The sequence below is a fragment of the Lethenteron reissneri genome, chromosome 58 (genome assembly GCF_015708825.2).
Source record: "Lethenteron reissneri isolate LAM-NWPU_2019-01 chromosome 58, ASM1570882v1, whole genome shotgun sequence".
Classification (NCBI taxonomy): domain Eukaryota; kingdom Metazoa; phylum Chordata; class Hyperoartia; order Petromyzontiformes; family Petromyzontidae; genus Lethenteron; species Lethenteron reissneri.
The window spans coordinates 10128879-10147628 of record NC_083836.1 but is presented as its reverse complement, the minus strand read 5'-3'; the positions used below and the strand labels follow the sequence as shown (position 1 = coordinate 10147628).

The following is an 18750-nucleotide window of genomic DNA, read 5'->3' as shown; positions in this document are numbered from 1 at the left end:
TCCTGGCGCTGGCTCGGGCCGCATACCCCGACCTTGAGGGGAAGGCGCTGGACTCCTTGGCCCTTGAGCGGCTGTTGATCCTCGTGGGGGAGCTGGGCATTGTGCTGTCCATTGCCGAGGAATCGAGATAACATCATTGGCCGTTGTGCAAAATATTCAAGTGCATCTTGCGCTGCGACAGCCACCCGTGGTGGCAGCATGCGTGGGAGCTCCGGAGTCTGCAGCGGTGGTGGTGCCTCGGGTGGAGGATGCCCTCGCGGCCGTGGCGGCTTACGACCGCCGCGGGAGGGGTGGCACTACTCGCCGGCCAGAGAGGCGGTGGCGGGCGGGTCCTCCTCGTCCACAGGCCACGGGGCAGGTCACCTGCTTCCGTTGTGGCCAGCAGGGCCACTTCGAGCGGGGCTGCAACAACGCCCCCGGGCCTTCGTCAAGGCCTCTCCTCCTGCGAGCAGCTAGCGGGGTTAGGATCCATCATCAAGGGGTCATCTCTAGGGGGTCGGACTTGTGTCTCGCGCGGTTACACCCGTCGTTTGGGTGGCCCAGATAGACTCGCCAGTGGAGGGCCCTTGCGCATCACATGGTGGCCGCCACTGCGGGGTCCTCGGCCATTGTGGGGCATGTGCAGCGGGTCGTGGTGCGGATTCTGGTGGACACGGGTGCGTCAACCACCATGGTCTCGGAGGCCGTTTTTAATTTGCTACCACGCAGCGTGGGGCCATTGCGGCCAGTTCGCGGGGCTTGCGTGGCCGCCAACGGGAGCAGCCTCAGCATTTTGGTCCACGTCGTTGCGTCGATAGTGATCGGTGAAATTTAATTGATGGGGCTCATTTTGGTCTCCAAGACCTTGGCCGTACCATGCCTCTTGGGGACCGATTTTTTGGCTAGGATGCCCATGCGTATCCTGGTCGACCAAGGGTGCGTCGAGATGCCATCGGGGGGTCGGTTGCATTTCCTGAAATCTCCCTCTGTGTTGGCCCTTCTGGCCGCTAGTGTTCGGGCTTTGACCACGGAGTCTGTGACGGTCCCACCTGGGTCACAGATCCTGCTTCCCCTCAGGCTGCGCGGGCCATTGAAAGTGGAGTCCCCGGAGACAGGCATTCTCCTGTCTCCCTCCAATTATTTTTCCGAATTCGACTGTTTGGTGGGTGCTTTTACAGATGTGTCGGCGGCCGGGAGCATTTTTTGCAGGTCCTCAATTGGGGGCCCGCGCCAATCGTCATCCCTGTCGGTGCTGTGTTGGTGCTCGCCACCCCGGGCCCTCCTCCCAAAGTCGCGGGCCGCCGGGAGGGGTTATGGTGGGCGTGTTGCCCGCGGGGAGGGCCGACGCATCATGGATTGATGCGTTGCTCAACGAGAACGCCTCATTGTCCTCCGAGGAGCGCCAGCAGTTCCGCGTCAGGTTTACCGATGTCTTCAGCCAAAGTAAATTTGATCTGGGTCGTACCACTCTCCTGGAACATCACATTGATATGGGCGACTCGGCCCCTATTCGGCTAAATTCACACCGCTTTAGCCCGGCGGAAATGGATCATGTCCGCTCCGCAGTTGATGAGATGTTGGCGGTGGACATTATCTCCCCTTCCACTAGCCCTTCGGTGGCCCCCATCGTTCTAGTCAAGAAACAGCAAATATCGGTGGCTGATGCTTATCCATTTCCACGAATGGATGATTCCCTCGATGCTCTCTCGGGTGCGCGGCTCTTTTCGACCCTAAATTTTCTCTCAAGATTTTGCCAGTTGCCGCTCGACGAGGCCTTTAGACCCAAGAAAGCGTTCCGCACACCCCAGGGATTGTTCGAATTCAACCGGCTTCCTATGGGTCTTCATTCGGCCCCGGCCACCTTCCTGCGTCTCATGGAGATGGTCTTGGCGGGGCTGCAGTGGGAATCTTGTTTAATCTATTTGGATGACATGATTGTTTTCGGCCGCATGTTTGACGAGCACTTGCAGCGTCTTGAGGCAGTGTTCGCCAAAGTGCGTGCCGCGGGCTTGAAATTCAAACCACAAAAATGCCATCTATTGCAACCATCGGTTAAGTATTTGGGACACATTGTGAGCGTGTCAGGTGTTGCCACGGATCCGGAAAAGACTGCTTGTGTCTGGACTTGGCCGGCTCCTACATCTATCGATGAGGTGCGTAGCTTTGTTGGCTTCGCATTGTACTATTGCCGGTTCATCCGCGATTTTGCGACCATTGCGAAACCACTGCACGCACTCTCTGCCAAAGCTCAAAAGTTTCACTGGGGGACAGAGGAGGAAGCCGCTTTTGTGGCGCTTCGCGCGGCCTTAGCGAATGCGCCGCCCTTGGGATACCCAGACTTTTCACAGCCAATCCTCCTCGACACTGATGCCAGTGACACGAATTTTGGGGCTATCCTGGCTCAGGTCGTCGATGGGGTGAAGTGGGTTGTTGCCTATGGTAACCGTGTTTTGTCCCCCACTGTGTGACCAGGCGGGAGCTGCTGGCTATAGTTTTTTTGTACAGTTGGTCGCCGGTTCACCGTCTGGACTGACGACGCGGCCCTGCAATATTCCCTGCGAATTGACCAGCCCTCGCGTCAGCTGTCCCGCTGGCACGAGGTGCTCCAGGAGTACCCCTTCGATGTCATCCACAGGAAGGGGACTCTGCATGGGAATGCGGATGGCCTTTCCAGGCTGCTCCCCGATGGCGGGTGCGCTTGTGCCCTGGGTTCCAGCCGCTGTAGGCCCCATTGGACACCGTGGCCCAGTTGGTTGCGTCGGCCAAAGCAGCAGCCCATCCAGGTGTGGCGGTGCCTGTTGATTTCGGCCTGGGACTCCCCCGGAAGGTATGGTCCAAGCTGCAGATGGAGGATTCATCTCTGCTGAGGCTGCGACGCCGTGTTGGGTCAAAGTCCTGGAGCTCGGCTCCGTCGGCTGCCCCGGTGATCGCTGTGCATGACGGCCTCCTCATGCGTTGGGATGTCCAGTTGGAGTGCTATTGTGTGGTTGTGCCCATTGGCTTGCGAGGTAAGTTGACTCGGGCCATTCACGAGAAACTTTTGCGCCTCGGCTACCACAAGACCTTGTTAACCCTTAAACGGGACTACTATTGGCCGGGTGTGGAGGATGATGTGGCCCTTATTTTGAAAGGTTGCCACGACTGTGCAGGGAAGAAGGCCCCAGTTGGTCAGGATCAGGCCCTGCTGAGATCCATCCGGGTTTCTCGTGTTAATGAGATTGTGGCCCTGGACATTTTGGGGCCATTCCCTGCATCCCAACGGGGCCACAGGTACCTCTTGGTGGGGTGGAGTACCTCACGCGTTGGCCTATGGCGTGGTCTCTGGTGGACCAATCGGCCTCGTCTATCACCGAGGCGTTCGTTCAAGGATATCTTCTCGACAAGGGGGCGCTAGAACAGCTCCTGACTGATCAGGGGCAGAATTTTTCGTCCCGGTTGCTCAAGGAGGTCTGTGACCTCCTTGGGATGAAGAAGGTCCACACCTCTCCCTACCACCCCCAGTCCGGCGGGATGGTAGAGCGGTTGAACCGTTTGCTCACGTCCATACTGTGCCATCATGTGAGCACGTCCCAATCGGACTGGGACCTGTTCATCCTGAAGGTGCTGGCCGCGTACAGGTTGGCTCCTCATGCCTCGACAGGGTTCTCCCCTTTTTAACTCATGTAGGGGGGGAACCCGAGCCCCCGATGCACGACCTAGGCCCTGCCAAGAAAGGTTCACCTGTTCCACCAGGCTGTTGGCCTGTCGAGGGAAAGGGTCAGTTGGCATGGCTGCACTGCCCTCAAGTGCCGGTGGGTACGTCCCCTAAATTAAATCGCCCATTGCAGGGCCCTGTCGAGGTTGTGGAGATCCGCCAACCTCAATGTGTTCGTATTCGGTGGGGCTGTCGCCACTGGATCGTGCACCCGTTGCGGCTCAAGTGGGTGGTGCCTCCTGGGCTCTCTGATTCATCCCCATTCCCAGAGCGGCCAGCGATTGATGCGTCCAATGAACCGGGCTGCGGGGGTCGTGCCCTGCCCTTGTGTACGCCTACAGAGCCACCGCCAGTGACGCCGCCGGTGCCGGGCCTTCCGGGGGATGTCCCGGCGGCGGCCCTGTCCCCCTCCGAACCACTGCCTGGTTCGAAGGCCAACGCAGCAGGAGGCAGTGGCCTGCCATTGGGGGCGCCTGCGGAGCTCCCGCTGGTTGTGCCGCTGGCGGCGTCTCGCCCTGTCCATGTAGGCTTGCCGTCGGCCAGTGCGTCACCATGCTTCGGCGGCCGACGCCACGCGAGGGTGCGGGCCCGCGGCGGGCACGCGTTCAAGGGGCGTACCCATATGCTGACGGCCTGTGGAGCCGTCTTCTTCCTTCTCAGCCTTGCCGCCACTTACCTTACCCCGAGTGGTGACTCCTTCCAGACTGTATTTTGTTCCGTGCTGCCCTAGTGTTGTGTTCGTATGTGTCGCTTGCGTTCTTTGTCATTGGAATTTCCCACCGGGTAGACTCCGCTCATGTGATAGTTTCAGCCAGGTCGGCTGTTTTTTTTCACGGGGGGGTGGGGGGGTGATGTTGAGGGGTAGTTATGACGTTACATCACGCTCAACCTCCAGTGCAGTGACGTCAGAGAAGTGACGTCATCCACGGGGGGCGGGACAGTGACGTCATGTCCCCCTGGAGAGGGTGGAAGCCGGGACCCAGGGTAGGGTGATCCAACACGAGGCGAGAGTGGCTGTTTCACCCGGCCGGCCGATGTTGGTTCAGCCCTCGGATGGTGCAGTGGGAAGAGCCCAGATAGCCGGGGGGTGTTAGGATTCCCAGTACCCTTCCCTTGCGGAGAAATATGCTAGCCCTTAATAAGTTCCTAGGCGGAGCCCCTAATAAACCTTGGCATCAGCCCTTACGAAGATCTGCGTCCGTGTCATCATTAGCACCTCAACAGACGTATGCATACTGAAAAGAAAATATTTTCCACATATATAAAGCCAACAGCCTCTCTATTTCTATATAAGGGCACTCTCTCAGTAACTGGCATATACCAAAGCGGGTGCTGTGAGTGCAGTGTTTACTTGGAGGAGCTGCTGTCGTATTGGTCGTGGTCGTGATTGCTGGCAGACGAGTTGGTCCTGGCGTCGATTCTAATGGGAGGAATGTTTGGTTTACGAAATGTCGCATTTACAGAATTATGGACACTTTTCATTATTGAACCTTTTCGAAAATTTGACAAAACCAAATCGAATTCTGCGTTAACGAAATTTCGAACGGCACGCGCAATGAAATCAAACAAGAAGCATCAGGGAGGTTGCATCATCCATCCGCGACAGTGTCACAGCTATCCCTGCAGTGCAACAGTAACGCTTCCACATCATCTTTCTGTTCATCCCAACAATCTTATCTTTTCGTGAGATCCCTGAAAAGGTACATTCTTTTAAATGTATTATTCAATTGTTTTAAATTTATGTTCTTTATTATTGTTTGAATTGTGAAGGTGATATAGGTGTATATTTTAGGTTAGGAGTAGAGTTGCAATGATTGTCCAAAACACTTCCCAAACTTTTTTTTTATTAAATGGATGGGAAAAGTGATCCTGATTTTCGAAATTTAGTTCTATGCCTGTTTTTGAAGAACGCATCCCTATCGTAAATCCATGGATACCTGTATTATAAAGGGTACTTAGATGTTAACTTGTACTTTTTTTGTTTGGCTAATCATAAAATAACACAAGTGGTCGTAGCAAAATCTGGAAATTCCCATGTCAAATGACATGACAGATGCGCAAAGCAGTTTGGGTATTTTAAGATAGCAGTTCACGGTGTGTTATGGTTGTCATGTGCTATGGGACAGGATTTTGTAATTAAGTTTATAGTTTCGATTTAAAGCTTTCGTGACTGCAGGGATTCATCTTCTTGGTTCTTTCGGTAAAGTCACGTAGAAGGGAAGTAATAAAATAATAAAAATAAAACATAATAAAATAAAATAATTCTCACGACGTTTCGGCTACAACGCAAGCAGCCGTCTTCAGGTGAAGAATGAGACAATGCCAAGCTAAGAGCTTATATATAAGCTGCGTTGGAGGTGGAAGAGGAGCGCCTTAACAAAAGAATGTGCATATGAAGAGGAATTTAGCATATTCATGGAAAATGCGTAGGAGGTGGGCGGGGGGGGTTTCAAAGTCATATTATGCCCATGCATTATGCAGGATCAACAGCACCAAGGGGGGGTGCAGGGATTAGCAGTAACAAAGGAAAGGAATGTTAATGATATGTAGCTGCAGTTACTAAACAACCACGTAGAAAACTAAAGTATAAACTACATAAAAAACTAAAGTATAAATTGCATAGCACCATCAGTATACTTACTATACTCTACAATAAGCTGAGTTACTAACAGCAAGTAATACATTACAATTCTACGTCGTAAAAATTATATAATATGCTTCCATCTAAACTTTATTCTATTGCATCACACGAGCATATACCGTACTATATACTGCCAACATTAAATTATATACTGTATTGCTGTAAACCTTATACATTTAATATACATAGTGTTATATTAAATGTATAAGGTATGTATAAGGTTGGTTTACAGCAATACAGTATATAATTTTTAATGTTGGCAGTATATAGTACGGTATATGCTCGTGTAATGCAATAGAATAAAGTTTAGATGGAAGCATATTATATAATTTTTACGACGTAGAATTGTAATGTATTACTTGCTGTTAGTAACTCAGCTTATTGTAGAGTATAGTAAGTATACTGATGGTGCTATGCAATTTATACTTTAGTTTATTATGTAGTTTATACTTTAGTTTTCTACGTGGTTGTTTAGTAACTGCAGCTACATATCATTAACATTCCTTTCCTTTGTTACTGCTAATCCCTGCACCCCCCCTTGGTGCTGTTGATCCTGCATAATGCATGGGCATAATATGACTTTGAAACCCCCCCGCCCACCTCCTACGCATTTTCCATGAATATGCTAAATTCCTCTTCATATGCACATTCTTTTGTTAAGGCGCTCCTCTTCCACCTCCAACGCAGCTTATATATAAGCTCCTAGCTTGGCATTGTCTCATTCTTCACCTGAAGACGGCTGCTTGCGTTGTAGCCGAAACGTCGTGAGAATTATTTTATTTTATTATATTTTATTTTTATTATTTTATTACTTCCCTTCTACGTGACTTTACCGAAAGAACTAAGAAGATAAGTTTATAGTGATGGAAAATATCAAACCAGTTGAAATTTACAGGTTAGCTATGTGATATGTTTTTCTCAAGTTGAAGTGTAGATGGGTGGTGCAAAAGGTTTAAAGGTCATAACAATTGATGATGTGAAAACATGCACCATGAAATGGCTATGTACATTTCTTAACGAATATGCGTCTGGAAATAAGGCGTTATAACACCAATTTAACAAATGTGTGTGTGTTTATCAGGGGAACAATTTTACAAACATGGTCTCATTGCATGCCACCGTTAATATGTTTAATGTGTTATAGTAATGTTTAAATAAGTTAAAACACAGCATATGGAATTGCAATTTATATAAAAATGACTGATTCTTTAGCCTGATATCCATTTTATAATTCCTAATGAAGCAACATTTTATATATAGGATATTATTTCCATAGGCTCTAATTTATGATACTTTCATCATTACTGTGAAAGTTAAGAGCACTGTAATCTTAGGTTGATGTTTGGGCTGTGCATATTTAATTGGTGTTGACACTGCTGATGGTGATTTTATTGATGTGGGAAATGCAGTTGCTCTTACATCTGTAGACACAGACGATTCAAAAGGTGGGACCTCGGTGCCTTCATGGTATAGAGAACGTTACCGGCAATAATTAAATTATTTGTGAAGGATTATATTTATGTTTCTAATAATCGTGAACCTTTAAAAATTATAATTTACCATCAGGCATTGTTAGAAACAATTACGGTGCTGTGATCTCAATGTCATCTGTTTTGGGTACATTTACCTGTTGTTGATCCTGCTGGAGAATTTGGTGCTGATGTTGATTCTAACGATGGAACCTCGGTGCCTATATATAGCAAAGAGCACAGCAGGGAAATGTATGGGTTTTTGGTGTTTCAGTCGTCATTGTGAAAAAGACATCTATCAGCATTAAAATTGTAATGAGTCTGATTTTAAGTGCAAGAGTGTACACAATAGAATTGTATTTATTATTGCAGCGAAATTAATTATGCTTCGTTGTAAAATGTCTTGATGTAGTGCTGTAGTATTTTCATGCTTATATTGGATGCATTTACCTGGTGTTGACGCTGCTGATGGTGATTTTGTTGTCGATGTCGGAAATACAGTTGGGGGTAAATCTGTAGTCTGTGAAGGAGCTGGTGTTGAGTCGAAAGGAGGGGCTTCGGTGCCTTCATTACATAGAGAATGTTACACGCAAGTAAGAAGTTAATTATTTGTGCAGGATTGCATTTCATTGTTCATAATCGTGACCCTTTTATTATAACAATGATGTTTGGTGGTATATCATGTATTGTTACGGTGCTGTGATCTCAATGTCATATGTATTGTGCTGTGATCTCAATGTCATATTTGCATTGTGTGCTTTTATCTGGTGTGGATTGTGCTGGAGGATTTGGTGCTGATGGTGATTCTAATGATGTGGTATCGGTGCCTTTATTGTGTAAGAAATGTAATAGACAGGTCATCAATTAGCTTTTAAGGATTTTTTTATTAAGATTTCATAAGAAACGTATATTAGTGCTGCTAAACCAATATCCATAGTAACATTTTGAATGTTGTCTGATAGTAAACAGTCTATTAAGTGCTGTATTTGGTATATTTACTTGGTGGTGATGATATTGCTGATGGTGACTTTGTTGTTGGTATTGGAAATTAAGTTGCTAGTTAATCTGTTGATTGTAGAGGAGCTGGTGCTGATGGAGTTGGTGCAGGTGTTGACTCTGATGATACCACATAGCGAATTACTTGAAGAAAAAATGTTATGCAAGTATGTATTGGTATTAATACGGAGTTTTAATAATGCTGACCTTTTTATGGTAAATTGTCAAATATGTCACATTTTGTGTTTGAATTTGCCAAAGTAAAAGGCTTAAAATATATCAAAGCTGCCATTTAAAATCCACTGCTGAGGATGTATCAATACCCTCTGGATATGCTGATGTAGTTCACTTGATTGTGGCATGGATGCAATGTCCTTTTTGAGCCCATTCACTCTTTGTATCCTGTGTTCTAAACATTTCAAAGGTTTTTACTTCACTTCTCTCACAAAACCTCTCCATCATCATTCATGACACTCTTTTAAGTACAAAGAAAAAACAAACATTGTCTACTTTCCATTATTCTGTTATAAAAACACGTTCTGCAACTCATTTTGAATTCATTTGGTGAATTGAAATAGTAAAAATGTAGTTGTTAAACACAGCATATATTATACACACTGAGATATGTATTTCTACATATATATAAAATTCGAATCGAATGCCGCCGCTGTTCTGACAGGAGGCGGAGCTCAGACGGTAATGCGAGCGATGGGGAGTGGCTGTAAATACAGATGAAACTTCGCTCGCTCGCCCACCGCTCACCTCCTGCTGTGCGGCCCGGTTCCTAACAGGCCACGGACCGGTACCGTTCCGCAGCGCAGGGGTTGGGTACCCCTGCTCTAGAGAGTTCCAGGGGCTCCCACACGAGGTCTACCATGACCCTTTCCCCAGTTCCTCCACCCTGTCGGCGAACCCACGTATAGGCTCAGCGGTGTGTGCGCTAAGTGTCCACCTGCAGTTGCTGCTGCTGTTCAACAGTCAGCGCTATGTCACTATACATGTCTAATGACAGTGTGCCATTGGTTGACCAGGAGGGGTAATCACGAGAATTGGTGCATTATATAATAACCAACTAGAAAGGGGGCGTAACTGGGTTAAAGGTAAAAGGCGGGGGTCAGTCGGGAAGCTCTGGGAACCTGCTCGAAGGTTATAGAAGGGGGCGTGGCCAGAGGCGGGGCCTGGCCACACAGGGAAGTATATAAGTGGGAAGTGACCGTCGCTGTCTTCGCCGTCATCTCTTTTCATCATCTGGCCGCATGGCCAATCCTCTGTATGGCTCCCATCGTCGTCGCTATATTAGTCAGTCAGCTATATAGTTAGACGCCGACGATGGGGCTGCGTAGATGGGTCAGCTATGTGTAGCCGTGTATATATATGTTGCCCAGTGATTGTGCCTGAAGTGTGAGAAATAAATAAGAATCTCTCTACACGTTAAGTCTCGGAAGTCACTCACCACACATGTATAGTGATTGACTCAGAGACACTAAGAGTAGGAGGCACTCTGTTTATTAACAGCCTTAACACTTAGTAACTACAGCTCCCAGTCAGCACAGCTGGCAGACTGCCTGACTGATGACGCCAAGAAGGTGAAGACGGAGACGGTGACGAAGACTCCAGCAGCACCACGAGATCCCACTCCAAACGACAGCACCGAGCTCTTGCTCGGGGCCTCCTTTTATGCTCCCAGCGTGGCCTTGCTTTTTTCCAGCCACGCCCCCTTTCTATAACCTACTAGCGGGTTCCCAGGCTTCCCCCACGTGCCCCTTCTGTAACCTTTCCCTACATCCCTCTCTCTGGTCTATCACGTGACCTGCTGTCAGTCAGTGCTGCTGTAACTACAGATCCCTTTCCCTGCCAGCAACAAGCGCTATTCTGCTAAGTGACCGATTCTATGTCACTACACATGTATAAACCTAAAACATTGTCTCTTGCTGAGGGCATTCCGAGGAAATAGTGTAAAAGGTCTGCTAATATACATAACAAATATACATACCATGTATTTATTATTGTAAATTAAGCAGTACGAAAACAGAAACATTTATATTTTTTATTCAGTATTGCTCGGATGCATCCGACCCTCTCCCTCGCCTTAGGCTGATGCTCTGCTGGTACAGTCCGGATTTGGTGGTGAATTGCGTCATCAGGCCAGTTTCGAATGCATTGTTGTGCTTATGGTTGTGGTTGTAATGCGGTTATGGTTGTGATTATAATGTTATCATGGTTTTGATAATAATGTGCTTATGAGTATGGTTATCATGTGCTTATGGTTGTGGTCATAATACTGTAGTTGTGTTTATGTGTTTATAGTTGAAATTATAATGTGCTAATGGTTGTGGTTAGAATATGGTTATGGTTGTGGTTATGTGGTTATAACATTGTTGTTAATGTTGTTGATTAAAAGTAGACCAGAGAGTGTCATTGGGAAATTAATAGCAAGCTATCCATAGCACTTGCAAAAAAAGGTGTCAGTTTTGTTGCCAGATAGAAGGGTAAAAACCCAATTATCAAGAGGTGACTACTTATATATTCTGGCTTTCTTATGGCCCCAAGCCCTGCTGGTCACCTATCCAATAACTTAGCAGGCTCAATGCTGCTTAGCTGACAACATACAATTTGATGGGGTGCATTTATGATTCTTCGGTCAAATACAATTGTAGTGACATCATGGATATCACTGTATTGTGCCAGCCCCGGAAGGGTCGTGCCGTTCGATGTTCCTACATCGTGGACAGCACCGTGTGGGTGGCTGTGTGTAATACCAGCCTTAGTGTGTGGTAGGGGCTCCCCTGAGGGGGAGGGTGTGAGTGTCAGCCCAGAGGCAGGGATGCCCCGGCCATGGCACTCTGGTTGACCCCGTAGACACGTGATCCGGAATGTCCACACAGGGGGCCCCGGGTGGGGGGACTGGTGGGTGATCACATGTGCGGAGAGAACTCTTGAGAAGGTTCAAGAGGGAACGGGAATGTTCAGGAAGGCAGGCAGGGCTGATGGCGGAGCGGCCCCTACCGGAGAAAGATATAAGGCGGGTACCTGAGAGGGACCGGAGTTACTGCATTCTACAAGCTGGAAGCTCAACATCTACAAGTGGGAAGCTCTACGTCTCAAGCTGAAGCTCTTTGTCCTCCGAGGCAACCACATGGTCGGAGACCCATGTGAGGGATCGACTCTTCGTAGCAGTAACTCGCTGTAGTCTGGTAAAGGGGCAGTTACCCCTTTGTATTACGGTGTTACGGTGTTACAAATAAAAGTGTTGCCTCTAAAAGGAGCAACGTCAGTGACATTAGCGGAGCTGGGTGCCGTCCGGGCGTTCGATGCTTCGCCGTCGGCAGTGGTGACCCTACGGGAGGCGTACGAGTGTCTCGCGGAGCTCCTCCATACGGCGACTTTGGTCTTGGCAGAGTTTATCCTTGCGGTCACGCCGGTGACGGAAGGAGCAGCAAGACCGCTCATTTCACGACAGGCGGGAAATGCGGTGGTGCAGCCTGCGTGATTGGCCGCCATTTTACCGCCTGCACGGAGCGCGCAGCCCGCCAAACTTGAAGGCGTGCCGTCGGCGCCGAGGGACAGCCCGGCACTCCAATGTCAGCTTCCCTTTGTCGAAGACATCATGGCTCCCGACGGCGACTGGGTGGCCTTCAAGCAGTGTTTCCTCGTGAACGCCGGCTTGGCGGGATGGTCGGAGAAGGAAGCGCTGTGGGCGCTACCTGCCGCCCTTGCAGCGTTTCTCGCCATCCCGCCACTGGAACGATCCACCCTTACGCAGGCCTTCGATCAACTGGCGTCCATATACAGGCCTCCGGCGGACATGCACCACAGAGTCGCCAAGTGCGTCTGAGCCCAGAAACTTTTGCATCAGGACGAGGCGCTGGCGACTTGCGCTGTGTCCTGCACAGAGCCGGGGCCACCGCATATTGCGGGGCCCCTTACGGAAGGCGCGTCGACTCGGATGGGTGGTGACCGGGATAACGGTGGCACGCGGCAGAAGGACAAGCGGAGGCAGTCGAGGTCGTCTTTTCGTTCAAGAGGTGGCTGTGATACCTGCTACCAGTGCGGCCTGTCGGGCCACATGGCTTCGGGCTGCCGCGTCCCACATCGGCGCCTCCCGGCATCACCGCCATCCTGCTCTCCTCTACGACCAGATGCGAGTCGCGACGCACTCCATACTCAGCCCCTGGCCTACCTTCACTCATCTAGGCCATTTGGTTCAAGGCCCGATCGCGTGTCGGTAGGGGAAAGTCCTACGCGTAGTCGCGAGGTGCGCCAGCTCCAACCGGGTGAGTGGTCGGAACTGGCCCATCGAGTTGTGGTTGCAACCGATAATTCGTCTATGGTGCTTGGGTCTATCGAGGGTGTGGAGATGAGGATAGGCCTCGGCAAGGTAAGGTAAATTACCTTTTTTACCGGGTAAAAGGGTAAAGGTAAAAGATAAAGGTTTCGACATGCCAAGGGGTAAAGTAAAGGGTAGGGTAAAAGGTAGCTCAGAAGAATTACCCGGTAGGGCAAAAGTAGCGCGAATAATTACCTGGTAAATACTGTACCTTGTTTACCGCTAAAAGCTCCGTGGCGCAGTCCGTGGCCTCCATTATAAATTGATGTCGGACCAGATGGAGACGGTCCACGTTCTTGAGTAGAGGTACTAGAGGACGAGGTCGAGGAGGATGCCAGCAATGGCATTTTTGGGGTTGCTGCGAACAGCAATCGAAAGAGGCAGCGGCATGCGTTCCCGTGGGAGCACACGCACGATTGGATGGAGGGTGATCCCAATGTACAGCACGCACTGCCGCAAGTGGTTTTCCACCTCAAGAAGCACAACGCGCTTGCCCCAGGCAGCGTGGTCGGGACGTCGGCGTCGGCTGCCTGAAGGTTCCGTCTAACTGGGCTGGAGCGGCGCAGGATCTTATTGCCTGTCGTTCGTCCGAGGACGATAGCAATGACGAACTTGATCAGGTTGTTGATGAGATCGCCATCGACCAAGACGACTGGGACGAGCAGGTTATGGAGGACGGTGTCATCGACAGCCTCAACGCCCGATTCGAGAGTATTCTATATGTATAAAGCGCTCTACCTAGCATTTATCGTTATAAACTTTTTTCATGTGTTGTACCCCAGTAATTTCCCTGTAATCGTGTAATTTGTATGGGATAAGGGTAAAAGGTAGGCTCGTTGCTTTTTACCTTTAACCTTTTACCTTACCTGCTAAAGGGTAAAGGGTAGGGTAGAGTGATTGTATTGTCGTAAGGTAAAAGGTAGGGTAAAAATAGTCTTGTTTTTTTTTACCATTTAACTTTCACCTTACCTTGCCGAGGGCTAGATGAGGATGCTGATCGACACGGGTGCATCGGCAACTGTCGTTACATTCCAGATTTGTAACATTCTGCCCCGGAAGTGTCAGGTTCTCGACCTTGTCGATGCGCCATGTGCCATTGCTGATGGCGGCTTGTTGGGTATCATCGGTTGGATCACGGCCGATGTAAGCATCGCCGATGTCAGCTTGTCGGGACACATTTTTGTTTCCACGTCCCTGACTGTTCCATGTTTACTTGGAACCGATTTCCTTGGCAGGATGCCATTGGAAATCTGCATTGACCGTGGCTGTTTGAAATTGCCATCCGGACACCTTGTGGCGTTTTTGCCTTCCCCTACCCAGTTGTGTTCGGCTTACGCTACGGTGCAGATGTCCTCGCGCTGAACGGGGGAAATCCCGCCCGGCGCACGAACGTCTGTTCCCCTCCATTTGAGGGAGCCGCTCGATTTGGGTACTGCGGGGTACCAAGCTATAGCTCAAACGTTGGTGTCCGACGACCAGAAACCTCGTGTTCAGGTTCAAAATGCTGGGTTGGACTCCACGGTCATTCAGGAAAGTACGGGGTTGGCTCATGTGGCCCCGGTACGTCCGGTAGGGGGCGTTGTCGGTATAGCGAGTGCGGAGCCTTGCACGTGATGATTCCAAGATGTGATTAGTTGCTGTGCTGTCCACCCCTCTCGATTGAACCGGTCATCGCGCCGCGCAAATTCATCTCATCTACATATCACTGGGGCCGAGTGTCGAGTGCGTCCGGTGACCCGGGACGAGTGGCCGCTGCAGTTGCTCCCGGGCGGATCGATTCTGTCCCGTCCCCGGTCGCGGTACACCTGTCGTCCCCTGATTGGTCGCACATGCCGGTTTCGCGAGCTTCGAGGGGGATGGACCCGCCGGCCTGGCTTGCTGCTCTTCGTGAGGAGCCGGGTCCGGCGGAACATTGACACATTCCCTGCAGGTCCTCCAATGGTGCGAGCCACCTCCCCTGTGGGGGGGGGGGGGGGGGGCTGGCATCTTGGACCCGCTCAAAGACTCGTACGCGATCCTCTTGCACACATGCTCCCGCGTTGTCAGTTGTTCGTCGCGCCCGCTGAGTCGCGGCGGTTATTGGTTCATCCTTAGCGCCATTTTGCTCGCGTGCATTGTTACAACGATGAAGGTGGGAGGTGTGATGGTTATGGGGGATCCCGTGTGTTCCGCGTTTTTTATTATTGTTGGTATGGTGTTGTTTCATGATTCCCTTGTACACTCGCTCCCACGTTTTCGGTTGCTTGTCGCGCTCGCTGAGTCACGGCGGTCATTGGTTTAACCTTGCTGCCATTGTGCTCGCGTCCATCGTTACACGATGAAGGTGGGAGGTCTGATGCTCATGGAGGATCCCGTGGTTCACGCTGTTCTTTTATATTGTTGTTAAGATTGTGTGGTTATGGTTTTGTTGGTTTCCACCCTTCTCCCTGTTGGTTTGTACATTTGTATATAGTGTAATTTTTGTACAGGTGGGTTGGGGTATTTATATCTGTTCTTGTTGAGGCACACTTGGTCGTTGCATTTCATTTATTGACCATTGCGGGGGGAGTTTACAGCCGGGACAGCTGGATGCTTTGAAGGGGGGGGGGTGATGTAGTGACATCGGGGATGTCACTGTATGGTGCCGGCCCAGAGGGGTCATGTCGTTCGATGTTCCTACATCGTGGACAGCACCGTGTGGGTGGCTGTGTTTAATACCAGCCCTAGCGGTGCTTGGCGAACACTGGGATAATGCGGGCACCACACACAGCATGTGGTGGGGGCTCCCTCGAGAGGGAGGGGGTGAGTGTCAGCCCAGGGGCAGGGTTGCCCCGAGCCATGGCACTCTGGTTGACCCCGTAGACACGTGATCCAAAATGTCCACACAGGGGGCCCCGGGTGGGGGGACTGGTGGGTGATCACGTGTCCGGAAGGAGCTCTTGAGAAGGTTCAAGAGGGAACGAGAATGTTTAGGAAGGCGGGTGGGGCCGAGGGCGGAGCAGCCCCGACCAGAGAGGGATATAAGGCAGGTCCCTGAGAGGGACCAGGGTCACTGCAATCTACAAGCTGGAAGATAAACATCTACAAGCGGGAAGCTCTACGTCTCAAGCTGAAGCTCTCCATCCTACGAGGCAACCACGTGGTCGGAGACCCGTGTGAGGGATCGACCCTTCGTAGCAGTAACTCATTGTAGTCTGGTAAAGGGGCAGTTACCCCTTTGTGTTACGGTGTTACAAGTAAACGTGTTGCCTCTAAAAGGAACAACGTCTGCGACTCAGTTGGACCCACTACACAATGAATAATAATTCTGACACATTTTCACTTAATGCTCATTATGAGTGGGCAGGTTTACAATGATTGTAAAACAAAATGTTAAGTTTTACGTGTGACCTGGTTGAATTCCGAGCTACCCCTGCTTCATGATTAATTATTGCATATGTTATGGCTATAATTCAACATGTCAGCAAAAATCCTCATGATTTTATTAAACAAATAAAGATAGACAACACATTCTACACACATTCTGTTCAGCAACCTTCCAATGGCTTGCTATGTTACGGCGCTACAGAAGTAATTATTATTTATTCATCCCCATTCTATCTAAGTAAGACATATGTTTTTGTAGAATTTATATGTTTTGAATTATCCATATTTCGTTTCATCCGGGCAACCCCTCCACACCATTACACTGGATAAATTAGTGTACAGTTTTGGAGTGTCATCATCTGGACCTGGAGAACAATGTTTCAAAGCATTATATGTAGACTGAAAAGTCACGCAGGGAGGACTCACCCTGTGTGTGACAGTCCAGGACGCCATCCTCCACACTGCAGATCTCATCGTCCTTACAGACCCCGAGAGCACCCAGATTTTATGGCTTTGCAAAAATCCATAAAGAAGGTTATCCACTCCGTCCTATTGTATCCACCATTAACTCACCCACCGACAAACTGGCCCGAGAACCTGCTTCCATTCATGGGCAAGACCACCTCAGCTGTACTTATCTCAGCTCACTTGGTTGCTCTAATCAAGGACATCTTACCATCTCTAGATGATTTGCTTGTCAGTTTCGATGTAGTCTCTCTGTTCAACAAGGTACCTGAGTCTGACACCATTGCAATCATTGAAGATTTGATCCAACATGGACTGAATCCAGATGTACCAAGTTTGGTAAGGCACTGCCTTACCAATACTTACTTCACCTGGAATGGTACATTCTACAAACAAAATGAAGGTACCCCTATGGGTTCTCCCTTGTCGCCAGTGGTAGCAAATGTTTTCATGGAGAAATTTGAAACAGATACCATCCTGACATCCACCCTACGTCCTTCCTTGTGAAAAAGATACGTAGATGGCACGTTTGTCATCTGGCCACATGGCCAGACAGCACTGGACCAATTTTTTAACCACATCAATTCCATACACCCATCCATCAAATTCACCTTGGAAGTAGAAAACGATGGCAAGCTACCATTCCTGGATATTTTGATCGAGAAAACACTCTGATGGCTCGTTGGGACATTCTGTCTACAGGAAAGCCATCCACACGGATTCCTATCTAAAGCCTGATTCCCACCACCATCCAGCCCAGAAGAACTCCCTCATCAAAACACTACACCATAGGGCACGTTGCATTTCCGACCAGCAACAACTATCCTGTGAAGGATGTGATTCCTGACATGCAATACCCTGGTGCCTACAGACTAAGTTGTGTCTGTGGTAGCAGTTACATCGGGGAAACGAAACGACATGTCTCGGACCGTGTTCGCGAACACAAGGCAGATTTGAAACACGGCAAAACAAATACCTCTGCCGTGGCTGATCACTGTTTTAACGCGGTCGGTTCACACGATATTGTTTTTTCCAAGACCAAGGTAATTTGCAAACCTTCGGGCTACCATCAAAGATTTGTCCGTGAAGCCATCCAGATATATAAACACAGACACAATTTCAACCGAGAAGATGGGTACAAACTGAGCAATCATTAGAAGGATGTTATTAACCAGGTAAGTCATAACTTGCTGTGATGTTTCCATCCTTCCTGCCGTTGTTTAGCAGTTATTTCCGACTCTCTGAATTCTCACTGTCACGGCCACCGTTACGGTGGTTCTCTGGCGTTGATACGCTGGCCTCTCAATGTGCAGCAGCCAACGCCTCAGCTTGTGTTGCCCACGAGGTGGCGCTGTTCAATAGGCTGTATGTCTCTCCTATTAACGCCGCTGTTGTACGTGTGGCGACGGTGCTCGTGTGCGACGGCAAAGCTCATTTTCCCATTGTGCTCGTTTGCATTAGCATGCCAATCCTCCTTTGGCGCGGCTGTTGTGCGTACGCACGGCGACAGGACTCCTTTCCATCTCTGACCCCGCCTACTTGCCCTTGGGTGACACCCACCTCAAACCTGAAATAATCTCTGGTTGCAACAGCCATTTCTTGTTCAGCAGTTCTGCTGCTGTGTCTTTCTGCCTGATGACGAGTGCTTGTGTTGCGATCGAAACGTAGTGATTTATTATTTATTTTTTCTACCTTCGTGACTTTACCGAAAGAACCAAAGAGTAATAAGAGTCCACTTTCAATGCGCTCAAATTTCACGACCGTGCATTCAAAGTTCGAGTGCGACTCAGGAAGCTCGGAGCCTCGCTCGGAGTTCCCCAGAAAGCTCAAGAAG

The 18750-nt window shown here is 49.4% G+C and overlaps 1 protein-coding gene across 6 annotated transcripts in view; it reads right to left on the bottom strand.

Annotated features, from left to right (window-relative positions):
- The window catches only part of LOC133357581 (zonadhesin-like), a 159356-nt gene that overhangs the window by 109857 nt on the left and 30749 nt on the right, over positions 1–18750 (bottom strand). For 5 of the 6 annotated variants that reach the window (XM_061575575.1, XM_061575569.1, XM_061575572.1 and 2 more), the window contains 3 exons: positions 8234–8347; positions 7942–8004; positions 5025–5093 (listed from right to left, as the gene is read on the bottom strand). The exons of the other annotated variant lie outside the window; for it this stretch is intronic. In XM_061575575.1, the coding sequence (XP_061431559.1) occupies positions 5025–5093; positions 7942–8004; positions 8234–8347 (246 nt within the window). The remainder of the gene's footprint in view (positions 1–5024; positions 5094–7941; positions 8005–8233; positions 8348–18750) is intronic. 6 annotated transcript variants of the gene reach the window in all.